The 21,042-nt window shown below is 42.0% G+C and overlaps 1 protein-coding gene across 4 annotated transcripts in view; it reads left to right on the plus strand.

Moving 5' to 3' along the window:
• LOC109875516 (son of sevenless homolog 1-like) overlaps positions 1-21,042 on the plus strand; it is an 81,443-nt gene that overhangs the window by 2,864 nt on the left and 57,537 nt on the right. For all 4 annotated transcript variants that reach the window (XM_031799068.1, XM_031799069.1, XM_031799070.1 and 1 more), the window contains exons 2-3: positions 12,964-13,089; positions 17,649-17,780. In XM_031799068.1, coding sequence (XP_031654928.1) covers positions 12,964-13,089; positions 17,649-17,780 — 258 coding nt within the window. The remainder of the gene's footprint in view (positions 1-12,963; positions 13,090-17,648; positions 17,781-21,042) is intronic.

The following is a 21,042-nucleotide window of genomic DNA, read 5'->3' on the forward strand; positions in this document are numbered from 1 at the left end:
ATGCTACAGTGTACCATTTGATATGAATCTGGAAATGACCTTTGACATGCCTCGGTTAATCTTTTAGCTAACGCTGCAGAAACAGTACACTGTTCATTATGTTGAGAAGTTGGTCTTATGTGGGAGATTGAATGAACTGTGGAGGAATGCTGCAGAGAAACAGTTCAAGTCTTTGCTCGAGTTCCCACTGTTGGACGACGGGCACATGTGGCATCCCAACGAGGGGGGATGGCCTCTGCATTCCTGTTGTGTGTAGACTGGCAAGGGCCGGCAAATGCTAAAGTGCCATGATGCCGTTGCAATGTAACGCCACAGGCATGGCAGGAATGTAGCCCAATGCATGAGGTCAGAGCAAGTCAGCCCTCGCAGAGAGCGGGAGTAAGAGACAACGGAGGGGAGGTTATAGCCCCAGTGGTTCGCATTAAGGATTTCTTTTGCGACAAGCTTTTACCCCCTTTCTTCTCCACCAAATCACGCCCCTTGGATCCCTCAAGTGTTGCTTTCCCCGCTCAAGCTGTGTCAACAAGTCTAGGAGAGGTTATGGAAGACTTCAAAAGAGCCCCATGGCAAGACCAGCTTTTCCGCATTGAGCCGTTCAATGTGGACACACCGTCTGTTAACCTTATTGATTTAGCCATTGGCCTCGGCTTTAAAAAAATTGTTACATTTGTCTGGAACGTGCTGACACAGGGAACTGAGAGGATTCGAAAACCTGCATGCGCTCCAGTGGATGAGCATTGTTCAGGTTTCTGCTGTGGAATGAAATAGGGAAATCGGGATTGTTTTGTCATGCCATTTAAAAAAATATATATATTTCCTCCTTGGTTCACTGCTCAATACATTTTGGCCAGCTTTGCCAAAGCCAAAATGGCACGTTTGTCAGCCCTGCCATGAGAGGCTTTGTCAAGAGAAAGCCCTCATTTTAGCCTCCCCACACATTTCCAATGGAGTGAGTTTGCAAAGTCTTTCAAGTTATCTGTTGGAATTTCTGTACTTAATGCGCAGAGTAATTTCTTCATTTTGTTGGCAAAGTTGTGGTCAGGTTTTTCAAAAAGCCAGCTGTAGTCTGTACAATATTCCCGAATATTCTCCTAGCCCTGCTAAATATCAATGGACATAATCTTAAATTGGAGATGGAAAATGTCACACCAACTCAGCCATATGTACTTACATAGACTTTTCACATTACAATTGCATTTACATCCACACATGCTGCATCTTGTGCCTCTACTCTTTGACGATAATCAATCAAATGAATCACTTTAGCATCTGCAATAATCACAATTTTCAAGCGCAGACAATTTTCCATAAACAGTGTCCCCCATTTTCCTCTTTCTTTTTGTTCTCCTAGACTGTTTGCTAGGGATGTAGTGATTCACCGATACGCATCGGTCCCCGATTCAAATGTTTAACATCCGCATTGGTCTGCGGACCCAAAACCGATCCAAATGTAGCTTGCATCAGTCAGAAAATCGATTTTAAACTTTACGAATCACCCGTTCACAATTTTTTGGGAGTCGTATTACATTATTTCTACGTTCTGAAAGTATCGAATCTTTTGACAACTGATGTGTCCTCTCCTTCAGTCTGGAACTGTGTGTAACTGTTAAGTCATTGATCTACAAGTCATTTTGCATGTCGAACAACCCCAGACAACACCAGTAGCCTAGACAAATTGCGCACTGCTCAGCTTTGGGCACTGACCAACGTGGGGTAGGCAGCCTGTTCCTGATATTGCACATCTGCTCAGTACCTTCAGCATTCAAATTGTAAAATGGCTTGTGTAATATTATGCTTTATTAGTTCAGTAACAACCTATGTGTTTGCTGGGTAATTGTTATCTATGCACGTTTGAAAATAGAGGTCGGCCGAATAAACGTGTTTTCAAAATGATAGTTTCCAGATTTGGCCATATTAATCCACTAAGGCTCGTATTTCTGTGTGTTTATTATAATTCAGTCTATGATTTGATAGAGCAGTCTGACTGAGCAAACTTTCCTGCATTTGCCAGCAGCTCTTCGCAATGTTTGAAGCACAGCGCTGTTTATGACTTCAAGCCTATCAACTCCCGAGATTAGGCTGGCAATACTATAGTGCCCATAAGATCATCCAATAGTCAAAGGTATATGAAATACAAATGGTATAGAGAGAAATTGTCCTACAATTCCTAAAATACCTACAACCTAAAACTTCTTAACTGGGAATATTGAAGACTCATGTTAAAAGGAACCACCAGCTTTCATATGTTCTCATGTTCTGAGCAAGGAACTTAAACGTTAGCATTTTTACATGGCACATATTGCACTTTTACTTCTCCAACACTTTGTTTTTGAAATTTAACAGTGAACACATTGAACATGTTTCATTATTTATTTGAGACTAAATTGATTATGTATTATATTAACTTTAAATAGGTGTTCATTCAGTATTGTTGTAATTGTCATTATTTTATATATATATATATATATCCGATTAATCGGTATTGGCTTTTTTTGGTCCTCCAATAATCGGTATCTGCATTGACAAATCATTATCGGTCGACCTCTAGTTGAAAATTGGGAAAAGTAAGCTACCAGAGACAGCTCTCATCTGGATATACTTGCCGAACCGGGCATAAAATTGATTTTATTTTGATTGTTGAGGTTTACCATCAGCAATAGTTTTTGTAGTTTTGCTTTAAACAATCTGTATGGTCATTTTATATATAAAAATGGTAACGTTTGATAATTTCATAACGAGGACGGCAATCATTTTTGCGAGGCCCACTCGAAGCAAGAGGGGAAGAAAATGTCACTATGTAGAAACTTCAAAATGGTCAAAACCATTAGATTTTGAGCTGGGGTGAAATCCAAAGTATTGCTATATATTCATTGGCTGTCATAGCTCATTTGTAAATGATAAATATTGATATACTACTAGCTCAAACACTTAGTTTGCTAAAATGACAAGTTAATTAGTGGTGGTGGCCATTTTAGAAGGGGGGGGGGGGGGGGACCAAAAAACAGGCGCCATTGCCCCACCCCTCAGATCTGATAGTGGTAATGGGGTTGTAGATGCCTAGTCTCCCTTATTGCTCAGCTCAGGTGCCTACATAGTACACCATAGACATGCATCCTTTACACACACACACACACACACATAAATCAACTCAGACAGATCTAGCTCAGGGAGGCCCAGCTTATGAGTTCCATCGGCAGATTTGAATTTAGAATGGAAAATGAATGTGTTTTATACAACAAATGTTAGTGTATCGCATTGAACTGAATTGCATTGATTCATTCTCCAATCGAACTGAATCGTTTCAAACTAAAACGTATCATTCCTGTATGGGAAAGATGCACATCCCTACTATTTGCATATGGTGCTGTGCAGGTCCACACTGGCTGGGGTTCCTGGGAATGAAATTCCTGGCATTGCTTTGAGTTAGTCTAGCATGCAGGAACCAGGGCCTTCTCTCCACCACACCCACCTGCCTGTGATGGGCAGCTCCAGCCCGGATTCCTTCTGCTCTTGTCCCCCTTTCTCTAAACCCTTAGCCCCTTCTCACATGATTTGCACAGACCTGACAGGTCCTGGACAGGTGAAAGCAATATGGAGCTATTGAAGATCTAGGTTGCAGATTAGGAGATCTGTCTGGTCCCTTCAGTTCTGCTAAGACTCTTGAGAAAAGGGCTATGGGCAAGGGGTGGGGACTGGAATTGAGCTGAGATTGAGGGAGAAGCACCTGGGTACACCGGCTTGATTGTCATCGGCAACCTCTGGGACAAGAGTGACACAGGATCATGTCAAGCGGGCATGTGGGGCTAGAGCTCACAAGGCCACCTTGCACATCTGAAGTCAATTCACTTGAGCTTGAATTATCAGCCAACTTGATTCACATGATCAGCAGCTTACTCTGGATGTGAGACTCCCATATTACCTTCAAGAACCACACTCAGTCCTCTCATAACTTGGGGTTGGAGAGTGACCTTGGATTTGCAACCAAGGGTTCAATTATACTCGTTACTTGACGTTATCTATCAGAGGACCACACTGCTCTACTACACATGTCTGGATGTGAGGACACAGAAAGCCTGGAAGAACCTTTTTAAAACATACAATACATTTTGAGTTGAAGTCCACCGTAGACATTGTTTCTGTGGGGGAGCATTGATTCAGTTGGAATAATGAGCCTTTATTCCAATTTTTCTGGGAGTTTCCCATAAACATAAATATAAATATATATTATCTTGTGTGTGTCCAGATTTTATTCATTTATTCAGATTATTATTACCCTATTACAATGGGTTTTAATAGTTTTCACTTTCTAGTTTATTTCTCATTTGCCTTACAAGGAGGCAGAACAAAGGAAGAAGACTAAAACGGTCTAAAGAATTGCAGCATGCAATGTATTCCAGCATTCAGGTCCTCTACAAGCAGAGCTTTCTTGTCAATCTCCCTGTTTTTCCCCCCCCCCGTCGGCTATCATGATGTGGCCAACACATCTTTTACATTATCTCAGGACCTCCTGTTAGACCTTGATCTTTCCCCACTCAAAACACACTTCTGAAAGCACCTACGTGTATGCCCACGACAGATGAATACCTCTGCATTCCGACGCGAGGTGAGAAAGCTAGGTAGGTGTGTGTCAGTGGTCGTTGCAGTGTAAGATGAGGGAGGATGATCTTTGTTTATGAGCATTGCCTTCTTTCTATTACAGCCTATTGTATGACTCATTCATGTTACATTGAGCAGGGTGAATGGAACATCAATAGTTTTAGGCTAATACCCAAATTTTCCCTTTACCCGTCATGAGGTTGCTACAACCTAGCCTCTGAATTAAAGTTTACAACGTAGGTGCACCGGTAGAGAGAATTGTAAGTAATCAAGGTGCGACAGTGACGCATTCAGTACCACCTTACACACTCTTGCCTGCATGTAGCTGATCTAGAGTATAATCATTAGTCCAACAGCTACAAATTAGTTTATATTGTACAAATTCAGGTATGTTTATCACGGTTCTGTTTTCTTCTGTCTTTAAGAAATGTTTTTCAACAGAATCGGGGGGGGAAGAATACACCCCTGATCACACGCAGATACAGTTCACTTTCATAGCAGCCACATAAAAACAGCATGCTCACTTTGCTCGTTGTGTATATAATTCCTTCTCGCAACTATCTACGCGCTTTCCTCCTATCGCCGTTCCCGTCGATTGTGGACTTCAGTGCACAACACATCAGCTCTCTGACCAGGCAAAATAATCTTTCCAAGCCAAACCTTCATATCATGACCGCTGGCCGCTATACACAGCCTACATCGTTGTCCCGTCATAGTCAATATAACTACTAGAACTAATGTGTTAGTAAACCGGCTGCAATAACGCAGTACAGTGTACGGTCAGAAAGCAGTTTAGCATTTACACTGGCGGGACCTGGTGGCAATAAATTAATAAAACCAAAAGCTTACCTTGACTTGGAAGAGTTCCAGTGTTGGATAGCCAACTAGCTAACATGGCATCCCTCTCTGTTTAAGAAGGCTAAACTAGCTAGCTGCGTTCGATAGCTAAGTGAAAGTTAAAAAAAACATACAACCATATCTCACTCTTGCTTCTCCTTAATTTTGGAAGAAAACTGTCTTTCTCACTCTGAGTCAACTACTCACCACATTTTATGCAGTGCTAGCTAGCTGTAGCTTATGCTTTCAGTACTATAGTCATTATCTGATTATTTCTTTGGGTGGACAACCATGTCAGTTCATGCTGCAAGAGCTCTGATGGGTTGGAGGACGGCCTCAGGAAGTTTTCATAATTACTGTGTAAGTTACTGTACTGAAGTCAATGTACCCAGAGGAGGACAAAAGCTATCTGTCCTCCGGCTACACCGTGGTGCTACCCTACAGAGTGCTGCTGAGGCTACTGTAGACCTTCATTGCAAAACAGTGTGTTTTAATCAATTGTTTGATGACATGAATGTACACTGCTCAAAAAAATAAAGGGAACACTTAAACAACACAATGTAACTCCAAGTCAATCACACTTCTGTGAAATCAAACTGTCCACTTAGGAAGCAACACTGATTGACAATACATTTCACATGCTGTTGTGCAAATGGAATAGACAACAGGTGGAAATTATAGGCAATTAGCAAGACACCCCCAATAAATGAGTGGTTCTGCAGGTGATAACCACAGACCACTTCTCAGTTCCTATGCTTCCTGGCTGATGTTTTGGTCACTTTTGTACGCTGGCGGTGCTTTCACTCTAGTGGTAGCATGAGACGGAGTCTACAACCCACACAAGTGGCTCAGGTAGTGCAGCTCATCCAGGATGACACATCAATGCGAGCTGTGGCAAGAAGGTTTGCTGTGTCTGTCAGTGTAGTGTCCAGAGCATGGAGGCGCTACCAGGAGACAGGGCAGTACATCAGGAGACGTGGAGGAGGCCGTAGGAGGGCAACAACCCGGCAGCAGGACCGCTACCTCCGCCTTTGTGCAAGGAGGAGCAGGAGGAGCACTGCCAGAGCCCTGCAAAATGACCTCCAGCAGGCCACAAATGTGCATGTGTCTGCTCAAACGGTCAGAAACAGACTCCATGAGGGTGGTATGAGGGCCCGACGTCCACAGGTGGGGGTTGTGCTTACAGCCCAACGCCGTGCAGGACGTTTGGCATTTGCCAGAGAACCCCAAGATTGGCAAATTCGCCACTGGCGGCCTGTGCTCTTCACAGATGAAAGCAGGTTCACACTGAGCACATGTGACAGTCTGGAGTCGCTGTGGAGAATGTTCTGCTGCCTGCAACATCCTCCAGCATGACGGTTTGGCGGTGGGTCAGTCATGGTGTGGGGTGGCATTTCTTTGGGGGGGGCCGCACAGCCCTCCATGTGCTCGCCAGAGGTAGCCTGACTGCCATTAGGTACCAAGATGAGATCCTCAGACCCCTTGTGAGACCATATGCTGGTGCGGTTGGCCCTGGGTTCCTCCTAATGCAAGACAATGCTAGACCTCATGTGGCTGGAGTGTGTCAGCAGTTCCTGCAAGAGGAAGGCATTGATGCTATGGACTGGCCCGCCCGTTCCCCAGACCTGAATCTAATTGAGCACATCTGGGACATCATGTCTCGCTCCATCCACCAACTCCACGTTGCACCACAGACTGTCCAGGAGTTGGCGGATGCTTTAGTCCAGGTCTGGGAGGAGATCCCTCAGGAGACCATCCGCCACCTCATCAGGAGCATGTCCAGACGTTGTAGGGAGGTCATACAGGCACGTGGAGGCCACATACACTACTGAGCCTCATTTTGACTTGTTTTAAGGACATTACATCAAAGTTGGACCAGCCTCTAGTGTGGTTTTCCACTCATTTTGAGTGTGACTCTAAATCCAGACCTTCATGGGTTGATAAATTTGATTTCCATTGATAATTTGTGTGATTTTGTTGTCAGCACATTCAACTATGTAAAGAAAAGTATTTAATAAGAATATTTCATTCATTCAGATCTAGGATGTGTTATTTTAGTGTTCCCTTTATTTTTTTGAGCAGCGTATTTATAGTTTTAACTTAACTTGTTTTATCTTATGTTTCACCATTTCTATTAAATTCACTGAGGAGGATGGTCCTCCCCTTCCTCTGAGTAGCCTCCACTGTGTGTGTGTGTGTGTGTGTAATGGAGGCATGTTGATCTTTTACATTCAGGCTTTTATCACTGCCACCTCTTTTATCCCTCTCTCTTACTCCATCCTCAGTTCCTCAGCCCACTCTGTCTCAAACTCCCTCTCTCGCTTACTCTCTCCCATTTAACTCTCCGTCCCTTTCTGCCTCTGAAGTGCTGCCAAGTTGAGTCGAGACCATGCCCCCTCCAAGAGGAGGGAAGTAGAGACGCTCAGAACTTGCTTAGTCATGCTCTGATAGAATGCCTTGGCTAGCGACGCGAACTGACGAGACAGTGTCAGTGCTGTGTTCTCGTCATGCTGTCGTCGCTGGGCTCAGTCAGTTACCAGTGACAGCTTTAGAGGCAGTAGTCCCACTCCACGGGCTTCAACCCGCAAACATATGCTTATTCCAACCTAAACTGAAGTAGCCTAAATGTATACTTTTTCCCTAATGTATTTGACCCATTACCAGCCATAGTGAAGATTGAAGTCTTGTACCAACTCAATGGATGTTGGTTAGGAGATGTAGGACCAAAAGGTAGTAATGTGAGCAATGTGTCTTTATGGTTATGTTCTTAGCGACTGCGATAAACCTTCATCACTGGTCATCTCTTTTTCTAGCCATGTTTGTCACTGTTTGAGTGACTGCATGAAGTGGGCACAAGTTCGGCAGTTAGTCAACACAGAATTAGTTTGGCAAATGAGCACTTAAATAGCAATTTCATGCTTGAAAAATATGAATTGACTTGGAAAATGGCTTTCATCAATATTCATGTAGCCTATGTCTAGTGTTTGATTTTAAAGCCAACCATGGGCTGTGTTTAAGGAGTTTGGGTCTATGTTATGATGGGCGTGTTCTGCAAGAACTAATCATGTAGGTCTTTCTATACATTAACTTGTGACTGTTATGATTGAGTGCACTTGACTGGAATGCAGATAGGCCTATCCAGAGTAAGAATGTATTTGAGTAGGCTAGATACTGGTGAACACGGCACTCAGAATTTGCATCAATTAGGCCTAATACTAGTCGGCTGAATTGCTATTTGCAAATGCATATAGTGCAGCTCTAAAGGGGAGCCACACTACAAGCCTATGTCTTTTTTGTTCTTAACATTATATTCGACCGCATGCTATCCAACCAAAAGTATCCCTGAGAGTGTGAAGTCTAGCCTACTTTCAGCAAAATATTGACTATTTTATTCTGTCTGTTTTTGAGTGGTCCAAATGAGAAATCTAACTTTTTTTCATATTTTTTTTCTTCCCACAAAGGGTATTTTCACACAGTCCTTTTTTAACATGAACTCCGGGTAAAAAATAAGGAAAATAACTCTGTTCTCTTTGTATTCACACTGCCCTCGCCTTTGATTGAGGACTCAACTATTTTGCCAGTTCACTTCACCTATTTTGTGTTCCGAGTCCTCTTTGTATTCACATTTGCTATGTTTAGAAAGGATCCAAGAGCTTTTTCCAGCATTATCTCAATGCACTCTGGGTTTTTAAAAAGTGCAGGGACAAGCCATTCCATCTGAATTTATCGGACAGCTAGATTGGAAAGCTTAGAGATTCAGACACATTTTCGGGAATGTTCAGGTCAGCAGAACTTTGACCATTGACCTCTATGGTACATGGCAGCAGTGGTAGAAAAAGTACTCAATTGTCATACTTGAGTAAAAGTAAAGATACATTTAATAGAAAAACACTCAAGTAAAAGTCAGTTACCCAGTAAAATACTACTTGAGTAATTAAAAAATATATATACGTAAGTATCAAAAGTAAATGTAATTGTTAAAATGTACTTAAGTATTAAGTATTAAAAATAAAAGTATGAATCATTTCAAATTCCTTATAAAGCAAACCAGACGGCACTATTTTTAAAATATTTTTTTTGTTTACTTACGGACAGCCAGGAGCACACTCCAACATCCATAATTTACAAACAAAGCATGTGTGTTTTTCGTGAGTCTGCAAGATCAGAGACAGTGGGTAGATAGATGTTTTTGAGATCTGAAAGTCATATTCCTATTAACTTCCAGTGAAGTGAGTGCGACTTTGTCATAGTGCTGCGTCATACCGGCCTGATTCTGCCTGCTTGAACACCAATAACTCCGATACACATTTAATCACCCAAGGGTATCGATAGAACATCACTTAGAGATGCACAAAAACAGTATAACATTCCAAATCCGTGAACCTTTTAAGTATTTTACACTAATGGCCACATACATTTTGGAAGCTAATAGATTACAATTGTCTAATATTTTAACAAAATACAATCAGAAGATACTATTTACATGTCAATATTATTGGTAACAGAATAAATAGCAGATTAAATAATGCTGTTATTGAAAATTGTATACCGAATGTAGGCTACTGCCCCTTTTTAAGAGCTTGAATTTATTTTGTACTCCATGTTGTGATTTTCACCATATGTTGCCTTCTCACACTATTCAAACCCCACAATCGACTAAACCGTGTATGAAGCTATCTTAGCCTATAGATCACATATTGCAAACAAATACCAGTTACTAGAACCATTCAACGCTGGTCTGACCAATCGGAATTCATGCGTCAAGATTGTTTTGATCACCCGGACTGGGATATCTTCCGGTCAGCCTCAGAGAACAACATCGATCTATACGCTGACTCAGTGAGTGAGTTTATAAGGAAGTGCATTGGAGATGTTGTTCCCACTGTTCCTATTAAAACCTACCCTTCCAGAAACCGTGGATGGATGGTGGCTTTCGCAAAACTGAAAACGCGAACCACCGCATTTAACCACGGAAAGAGATCTGGGAATATGGCTGAATATAAACGGTGTAGTTATTCCCTCTGCAAGGCAATCAAACAAGCGACATGCCAGTAAAGGGACAAAGTGGAGTCGCAATTCAGCAGCTCAGACATGAGACATATGTTGCAGGGTCTACAGAAAATTACAGAATACAAAAAGAGAACCAGCCAAGTCAAGGACACCGTCACTCTTCCAGACAAACTAAACACCTTCTCTGCCCGCTTTGAGGATAATACTTTGCCACCGTCGCAGCCCACAAACAAGGACTGCACCCCCCCCCCCCCCCCACTTGGCCCGACGTGAGTAAAACATTTTAAACGTTTTAACCCTCGCAAGGCTGCTGGCCCAGACAGCATCCCTAGCTACGTTCTCAGTGCATGCGCAGAGATTATCGGAGATTATCGTGGATTTCACGAAACAGCAGAGGGAGAACCCCCACATCCACATCGAAGGTGGAAAGCTTCACATTCCTTGGCGTACACCACAGACAAACTGAAATGGTCCACCCACACAGACAGTGTAGTGAAGATGGCGCAACAGCACCTCTTCAACCTCAGGAAGCTGAAGAAATGTGGCTTGTCACCCAAAACCCTGACAAACTTTTTTTTTTACAGATGCACAATCGAGAGCACCCTTTCGGGCTGTATCACAGCCTGGTACGGCAACTGCACCACCCGCAACCACAGGGCTCTCCAGGGGGTGGTGTGGTCTGCACAACGTATCACCGGGGGCAAACTACCTGCCCTCCATGATACCTACAGCACCTGATGTCACAGGAAGGCCAAAAAGATCATCAAGGACAACAACCACCCGAGCCACTGCCTGTTCACACCGCTACCATCCAGAAGGCGAGGTCAGCACAGGTGCATCAAAGCTGAGACCGAGAGACTGAAAAACAGCTCCTATCTCAAGGCCATCAGACTGCTAAACAGCAATCACTAACTCAGAGAGGCTGCTGCATAAATTGAGACTCAATCACTGGCCACATTAATAAATGGATCACGAGTCACTTTACACAATGCCACTTTTAAATAATGCCAATTTAATCATATTTAAATATCTTACATTACTTATCATATGTATATACTGTATTTTATACCATCTATTGCACCTTGCCTATGCCGCTCGGCCATCGCTCATCCATATATTTTTTTGTACATATTCTCATTCATCCCTTTTTAGATTTGTGTGTATTCGGTAGTTGTTGGGGTATTGTTAGATATTACTGCACTGTTGGAACTAGAAGCACAAGCATTTCGCTACACTCGCATTATCATCTGTTAACCATGTGTATGTTACCAATAACATTTTATTTGATTGAATCTCAACAAAACCTCCACATTTTGGCATTTCTGTGCTTCTTTAACAATCGCTAATCAGTTTCCAAACATGCACTTAGTTTTTTTTATGTGAAACTGCACATCATCTGTAACACTTGACTTTACTCCCTGTGCCATAAGACGTTATGACACGGTCAAAACCATGTCATATCTCATAACAGCTGACATAACTTGTCATAATATAACATAATATGGTCATAACACTGTCATGACCCATATATTTACACCTGTTGTGACATATATTGCGTTATTTTATGGCTTTTTATAACACCTACTTATGTGTCAAAACCCAATTTTATCCAAATAAGTTTTTTCTCTGAAGTTTCCTTTCCACTCCTATGTAGGTGTCATAACAGCCATAAAATAACAATGTGTTATGTCAGCTGTTACGCCATGACATGGTTATGACTGTGTAATAACGTGTTATGACGCTGGGTGTCAAGTAAAGTGTTAGCTCATCTTCTCTCTCTTGTGGCACCAATGTGAGGGTTTATGGCAGGGGAAACACTGTTGCAGTAGTCTAGTGTGTGGTGTGGAAATTCAAGCAAACCGAATTCGGACCACCTCTCTCAATTTGGTTTGCTTTTGGGGCTCTTTTAAGGGGTCTGAGTTCTTTTGGAGTGTTCATACTGTACAAAAAAAATAAGCGAACTGCACTGAGTTCACACACATTGACTGAAAAGGTGTGAAAACACTCAAACTATACTACACTAGAAAATGTCTTTCCAGTTGCTACTCAAGGTTTTTAACTTTTTTTTTTTTTAAATAGACGTCACTTCAACGTCTAGTTTAGAGTGACATTTTATTGAGTTGTCAACTAACGTGTAATCAACAAACATTTGAACTGTGTCATTGGATTTAGGTTCAAAATTACAAAATGTCTCAATTCCTATATGTTGATGACTTTTTGCAAATTCAGTCAGTTTTCCACGTTGATTCTATTCCATGGAAACACCATTGAGTCAACCAGTTTGGGCCCAGCGGCAATCTATACTGAACTAGTAGCCTTGCCTCATCTCTCTTAGTTGCTGTGTAAAGGTGCTGAGCCAGATGCACCCCAAGCTTTTTAACAGTTTATAAAAAATATATATATGATAATCAACTCAACCTATACTGAACTCATACATGTTTACCACATTCTACCGATCCAACCTTTTTTTTTTTTTTTTTGACTCATACTGAACTAATGCACATCTCTGTCTCTGTGAAGGTGCTGAGTCAGGTGCATCCCAAGCTGTCGTCCCAGGAGGATGCGCTGCAGTACATCGAGGAGCTGATCTTGCTGCTGCTCAGCATGCTCTGCCAGGCACAGCCACGCAGCGTGCAGGACGTGGAGGTGAAGATCTCCGTCAATAGCGCAACAGACCTAAAACCTTGTTGACCCCTTTTTTACAGAGTATAAACAGAGGGGGTTTTGTACACTTCCAAAGCAATAAAGGGGGCTTTGGACAAAAAGGTCCAATACAAAGAGAAATAGGGAATGTGTACGTGTTGTTTTGCCTTCAAATGTGATATTTTACTAAAGCTTAGGCCCAGGTGATAAAATCACAACATTTCAATCACAATTAAGTTGAATCGTTGTGATTGTGTTGTCTAAGCTGTATTAAAAGATCCCGTTTGGGAGCAGAAAAAGAGTGAGCAGACCTTCCCTTTCAGAATCCCTCAAGGCATCAACAACAGATGTGGCGGGGTAGAAGTTGCCTCTAAATCACAGGTCTAGGATCAGATGACCGTTCCCCTGATCCTCTCACTTTAAACTATGGTCTAGGAAATAAACTGACCCTTGACCAGTGGTTAGGTGCTACTTCTACGTAAAGGGGCAATCAGCAGTTGCTGCACTGAACAAAAATATAAACGCAACATGTAAAGTGTTAGTCGCATGTTTCATGAGCTGAAATAAAAGATCCCAGACATCTTCCATACACACAAAAAGCATATTTCTCTCATTCTGTGCACAAATTTGTTTTACATCCCTGTTAGTGAGCATTTCTCCTTTGTCAAGATAATCCATCCACCTGACAGGTGAGGCATATCAAGAAGCTAAACGGCATGATTATTACACAGGTTCACCTTGTGCTGGGGACAATAAAAGGCCACTCTAAAATGTGCAATTTTGTCACACAATACAATTCCATAGATGTTTTGAGGGAGTGTACAATTGGCATTCTAACTGCAGGAATATCCACCAGAGCTGTTGCCAGAGAATTTAATGTTAATTTCTCTACCATAAGCCGCTCCCGATGTCGTTTTAGAGTATTTGGCAGTACGTCCAACCGGCCTCAGAACCATAGACCACATGTAACCACTCCAACCCAGGACCTACACATCTGGCATCTTCACCTCCGGGATGGTCTGAGACCAGCCACCCGCACAGCTGATGAAACTTTGGGTTTGCACAACCCAGAGTATTTCTGCACAAACTGTCAGAAACCATCTCAGGGATGCTCATCTGCGTGGTCGACCATCTTCACCAGGGTCTTGACCTGACTGCAGTTTGGTGTCGTAACTAACTTTAGTGGGCAAATGCTCACCTTCAAAGGCCGCTGGCATGCCAGAGAAGTGTGCTCTTCATGGATGAATACCAGTTTCAACTGTACCAGGCAGATGGCAGACAGCCTCTGTGGCATTGTGTAGGCAAGTGGTTTACTAATGTCAACGTTGTGAACCTAGTGCCCCATGGTGGGGGTGGGGTCATGGTATGGGCAGGCATAAGCTACAGACAATGAACCCAATTGCGTTTTATCTGTAGCAAATTGAATGCACAGATACTGTGATGAGATCCTGAGGCCCATTGTTAAATCAAATTCAATTTTTCACATGCGCTGAATACAATTTATTGTGAAATTCTTACAAGCCCATAATCAACAATGCAGTTCAAGAAATAGAGTTAAGAAAAAAAGTGACACAATAACAAGGCTATATACAGGGGGTTACGGTACCAAGTCAATGTGCAGGGCTACAGGTTAGTCGAGGTCATTTGTACATGTAGGTAGGGGTAAAGTGAATAGTCCGCATGGCCATTTGAATTTGATTAGTTGTTCAGCAGTCTTATGCCTTGGGGGTAGAAGCTGTTAAGGAGCCTTTTGGACCTAGACTTGGCGCGTCGGTACCACTTGCTGTGCAGTAGCAGAGCGACCGGTCAGGATCCTCTCGATGGCGCAATTGTAGAATTTTTGTGTCGTCAGCAAACTTACTGATTGTGCTTGGCCACGCAGTTGTGGGTGAACAGGGAGTGCAGGAGGGGACAAATGTGGTAAGGGTAGGGGACTAAAGTGGTAAAGGTAGCCCTTGAGGGGCCCTGTGTTGAGGATCAGCGTGGCAGATGTGTTGTTGCCTACCCTTACCACCTGGGGGCGGCCCATCGAGGATCCAGTTGCAGTCGGTGTTTTGTCCCAGGGTCCTTAGTTTAGTTTAGTGATGAGCTTTGTGTGCACTGTGGTATTGAACACGGGAGTTGTAGTCAATTAACAGCATTCTCACATAGGTGTTCCTTTTGTCCAGGTGGGAAAGGGCCGTGTGGAGTGCTTTCAATATGATAATCCACAGCACCTTGTTGTAAGGATCTGAACACAATTTCTGGAAGATGAACATGTCCCAGTTCTTCCATGGCCTGAATACAAGCCATGTCACCCATCGAGCATGTTTGGGATGCTCTGGATCAACGTGTACGACAGTGTGTTCCAGTTCCTGCCAATATCCGGCAACTTCGCACATCCATTGCAGAGGAGCGGGACATCATTCCACAGGCCACAATCAGCAGCCTAATAAACTCTATGCGAAGGAGATGTCGCGCTGCATGACACAAATGGTGGTCACATCAGATACTAACTGGTTTTCTGATCCATGCCCCTACCTTTTTTTTTTAAGGCATCTTTGACCAACATGCATATCAGTCATGTGAACTCTATAGATTAGGGGCTAATTCACTTATTTCAATTGGCTGATTTCCTTTTATTAACTGTGACTCAGTAAAATCTTTGAAATTGTCGAATGTTGCGTTTTTATATTTTTGTTCAGTATACATACATTTTTGAAGAATAACTTATAAATGCCTCATGAGCTTACCTCAACTGTCATACCCTATCAGAACCCAAAATATAAGCTTTTTACTCCAATGTTTGTAAACAAGCACTATATAGCCTCAAAACATGGTTAAAACTATACTTTTTTTTACATTTCTCTAGCCCCCCCCATCCCTCAGCTTTTTACCAAACCGGGGGCAAGGAGTCCGCTTTGTTATTGTTTCAACTGCTGATTGCCACTTTAATGTCGCTCACAGCGTCTCATAGCATTCAGCTTAATTTTATTCGGTAGCAGACACACTTTTTATTGACAGCTGGTTAAGTCACGGTTTCAGTAAAAGAGGATGTTGATTTATGTCCCCAACCAAAAAGGGGAAATTATAAATGTTTGAAGTTTAATTTCTTTTGCGCTCAGATCATGGTGTTCTTTAGACGGTTTGTTTTGCACGGAGATATAACTCAGTTTTTGTCCATTTGTATTCTTATGAATACAATCCATTTACCCAAAGTGAAAGGTGGAAAAGTGAAGCTATTTGCAGACATGTATTTTGACTCCTATTGCTTTGACAATCATTTGAACAGAACACAGTCTCATATTTTGAATATGATTACCTTTTTAGTTCTTGTTTGGTTTTATGTCATTGAACAGAATGTTTTCTTGCGCATCATCACACTAATGGCTACTACTATTGTGTTGATTTTTTGCAATGATAACAGACATGAGTTAATGCAGAAAACATCTGAAGACTTTCTTTGTTCAGTCCATGTTTTAGCGGACCAACATGTTTTCACCTCTTGTTTTTGTTTTGTCCACCTTGACTCATTTTTGCGAGCAGACGGATCACGTGAAATCCACAGGTGCTTTTTAGGGTCCATGGCCCTAGCCATGGGGCATGGTAAAGCCAAACCATCGATATGTGGTCTCTTTTTACCATGTTTACTCCTCCCTTAGTTCTGTGCTCTGACTTTCTGTTGACCTCTCCCTGTGACCCAGTCTGTATGAACTTTAACCCTTGACCTGTGCCCCCTTTTAACCATTGACCTGCCAGGGTTGATGATTGACCACACTCATTTGTGCTTGTGTATATTGTAATTTGTGACCCATTGAATCCAACAGATTACGGGAAATTTGTATTGTTTGTTTACTATGTATGTACCCTACATAAGAACTACATAACACATTCATAAGGAGTTCCTTAACACCTTTGTAGGCACAACAGAAATGTTTGATTCCCTCCTAATATACAACAAACATTTTGTAAATGCCTAGGCCTCAAAGCCTATGCCAACTTGAAGTTGTTGACATAAGCACATGTTAATTGTTATGTAGTGCTTATGAAGATGTCCTCCTTTAACTGTGGATGTATTTTGTAGTTCTCACCCTTTTTTTAAAGGGTTACAGTAACTCTTTAGCCCAACACCCACGTCAAGGGAAGGACATCCTGGTAGTGCCTCTAGCGGAAGTGTGACTTGACGTGTACATGTCATGTGCCCGCCCTCCCATTGACATAACCTGTTAGATGTCCCTTATTAAGGGAAAAGTTCCTTGTGAAATGTCTGCAACAATAAAACAATGGTGTAAAGTGTCATAGGGCAGTTTGAAGGAGGAGGAGGCATGTTTACCCCCCCAGTGAACAGACGTTCACTGGGGGTAATGTTTGCTTTGCCTATGGATGCAGCGTCAATAGAGTACCAGGAAATACGTCATTAAAGTAAATAACAGATAAGTAAGGCCCTCTGCAGCCCAAATGGCACCCTATTCCCTATGTATTCCACTACATTTAGAAAGGGCCCATAGGACTCTGGTCAAAAGTATTGCACTATTAAAGGGTTCTCGATCTCCCTCACTCCTTCCCTCCTTTCCTCCCCTCAGGAGCGAGTGCAGAAGAGTTTCCCTCACCCTATCGATAAATGGGCTATCGCTGATGCCCAGGCGGCCATTGAAAAGAGGAAGAGGAGGAATCCTTTGGCCTTGCCCGTGGATAAGATCCACCCGCTGCTCAAGGTAACCCATAATCCCAAATGTCTGGGTCATGTTCAGTAGGTCAAAGCAATTTGAAATGGAAAGCGAAAATGTACATTTCTTACTGGACACTTTTAGCAGGATCTGACATTGATTGCCCGCTTGCCAGTAAAAACATGTTGGGCCAATATCTTCTCAGCACATTTTGTCTTTCCAGTTTACCTTCTGTGTCGCAGTCTGCTATTGAAAACCATTGAAGGACTACACACTGAAAAATTATGCTATTTGTATTTGAGCAAAATTATTGGCCGTTCATTCAACCACGCTCCTCGCCAATCACAACTTCTTGAGCATGAGTTGATGCCTTCACATGGCACACGAGCTGTCCAGAGGGAAAAGAAGCGCTCAACAATCTACTCACTCAGCTTATTTATTTTAGGGAAAGTAGTGAACATACTAGCAAAAATAATGCATTGTCTATATTGTTAAATTATATTAGTTTTTTAATACAATATTAAATGACCAAATGTAGCCTATTACTCGCTGAATACGTACATACGCACATACAAGCATTTAACCTAGGCCCTACATGACCCTAATGCATTTACAAAGAAAAAGTTAACCTTGGACTCTGCTTTCAAGTAGTACATTGCTGTTTTGTGCCTACTGAACATGACCGTGGTGGCTAGACCAATCATAATGAAGTGACCTGTAAGGTCATCAGCATGTAGCCTATGTCTTCAGCGCCCAGTAAATTTGTCAGGCTGTGAACCACTTTTAGGAAACAGCAGGGTGTATTCAGTGATGTACAGTGCCTTCAGAAAGTATTCACACCCCTTGACCTTTTTCCCCCAAAATGTTTTGTTACAAGTTGGATTTAAAGGGATTTGTCATTTGTTGTCAAGGATCTACACAAAATACAGTGGTTCTTCCTTTAAAAGTTACGAGTTTATGCTGCGACTGTTTGTGGTAGATGCTGGTATTCTGTCATTGTACCGCACTATCACAAGGGGGAGTTAGAACGCTGATCTGTCGATAGTCTAAACTGTGGCAGTTAATGGAGGAGTTTTCAGTCAGTCTCTCCTCTGGCACTAGAGTCCTGCATCAGGCAACAAAAACTGTTGGTGGTCCTGCATCAGGCAACAAAAACTGTTGGTGGTCCTGGAGTTAAGAGAGAACTTGGGTAAATACAATGGGGGAATTTCACTTCACGTGGATTGACGATTTTCAAAAAAAATAGGCACGGTAGTCTTTTGGGTTCTCTCCATCTAAAAACAGAAATAAGCAATTCCAAAATAACAAACTGGATTTATTTACAAATTAGTAAGAATGCCTCACCCCATGTTCAAGAATGGCCTTTTTCCCTTTATTCAGATTACAAATGCTCATTTTTGAAATGAAATGAAATCATATCCAAAATATCCTCATTTTTAAACAAGCCTTAGAAAGTTAGATGCAATTTCAGTAAAAATAAAAAATTGAAAAAAGTAATGAACTTGTCTGTCGGCCCTGGATTAAAGGCCAAAATTGGTTAAAGAAAATTGGGATGGATAAAAATATATACCACCGTCTCTTGCGTATGTAATTTTCCTTTCATAAAATAATTCTTATTTACAAAGCGACTATTATTAACCCTGCATTATAATTAGATAAAGCCCCTTAGGGGAAATCTGGTCCGTGAGAGTATCTAACGAAAAATGCCCCTTATATATTAATTTAGAATCCAATCCTCTAAATGTAATTATTGGCAGAGAGTCAGGCGGAGTTGAAGAGGGCGAGGGCGTTTCACAATCCATGCCAGGCAAACATGCAGTTGTTTATTTCAACTACATTTTAGTTGCAACAAGTTCGATCGCGTTTAAATCAGGAGACCTACAAAATATTTGTAGATATACTGTAGGCCTACCGTAGGCGACATGAGTCTCACTAGTGTTGAGTAATGTCCTGTTAAAAGTGTTGTAGGTCTTTTTTAAATATTTTTATTTTATTTAACCTTTTATTTTACTTCATGAAGGTCTACTTACTCTGCTGGCATCTTGACCCAGTTTATGCCCTCATTTTCAATGCAAACCATAACAAATTACTATGGGAATAAATGGTAGAGGCAAGTGGAAGGGGGAAAAAGTAAGGAACTTCTGTCGGTCCTGGAGGCTTTTGGCTATTAGCAGGACAATAGACACAACGTGGTCCCAAAAACACCTCTCTCACCAGCTTTGATCTGGGCCTGCAGTAACCAAAGTTCTTCGTTTGTCAGAAGAATTATTGGGTCAACTACAGAACAAGGGAACACACATGGTTAATGTTCTGGGGGGGGGAAATAAATATATATATAAAAAATATGTCTTGCAGAGCCTTTCCATAAGTACACTCAACTTTATTCAACTGTCTTCTGACTGTGATTAGAGTGATGTTGATTGCCTTTGCCGATCGCTCATCATCTTCAACCATCAGTGAGTCCACCAAATGCATTGTTTTCTCACCACATCTGGATGGAACCATAACGAATTACTATGGCTGGCTGGCTGGCTTCGCCCGAGCTCAGTTGCCCGCATCTCCATGTCGCCTGGGTTGCGCCCGATCGGTTCCAATCCCCCTTTTCCCGTTAGGAATGGCCGCATGGCGTACCCCCTTTCCTCGTTAGGCATGGCCGCGTCTGAAGGAGATTGGGGGTTGCTGGTGAACCGGGTCTTCCCGCCTCCAATATCAAGATGCACATGGGAATATGAATTCAGAGGGCTGACATTCTTACATATTAAAGCATTAGACCTCTCACTATAGGCGTCAGTCATACAGAAGTTATACTTGAATCCGAACGGGTTCTCTAGCAAATTAGTAAGAATGTCTCACCCCATGTTTAAGAATGGCCTTTTCCCCTTTATTCAGATTGCAGCTGCTCACTTTCGGTTATTTGAAAACAAAATGATCTTTAATAATGTAATAATAATAATGTTTTTCATAAGGGCTATTAGCAGGACAATAGACACGATGTGGTCCCAAAAACACCTCTCTGACATAGGGTCCAGCATATCTCTTGATAATGTCATTTGAATGTCTCGCAAGCTTTGATACATGCCTGGGCCTGCAGAATGTGAAGTTCATATTGAATAATAAGATGTGTGTTGAAAGCTTTCTTTTTTCTTTTTACTCATTTATTTTCATTGCTGATAAATTCTGAAATTCTGACGAATAGGGGCTCTATGACCTCGGCTTCTCTATTGGTCTCTCTGTGTATAACAACGGCATGGTTGTGATCTGAATGGTTACCATTACCTAAATATTGAAATAAAGTAGGCTAATGAAGGCA

Source organism: Oncorhynchus kisutch, linkage group LG20 (genome assembly GCF_002021735.2).
Source record: "Oncorhynchus kisutch isolate 150728-3 linkage group LG20, Okis_V2, whole genome shotgun sequence".
Classification (NCBI taxonomy): Eukaryota; Metazoa; Chordata; class Actinopteri; order Salmoniformes; family Salmonidae; genus Oncorhynchus; species Oncorhynchus kisutch.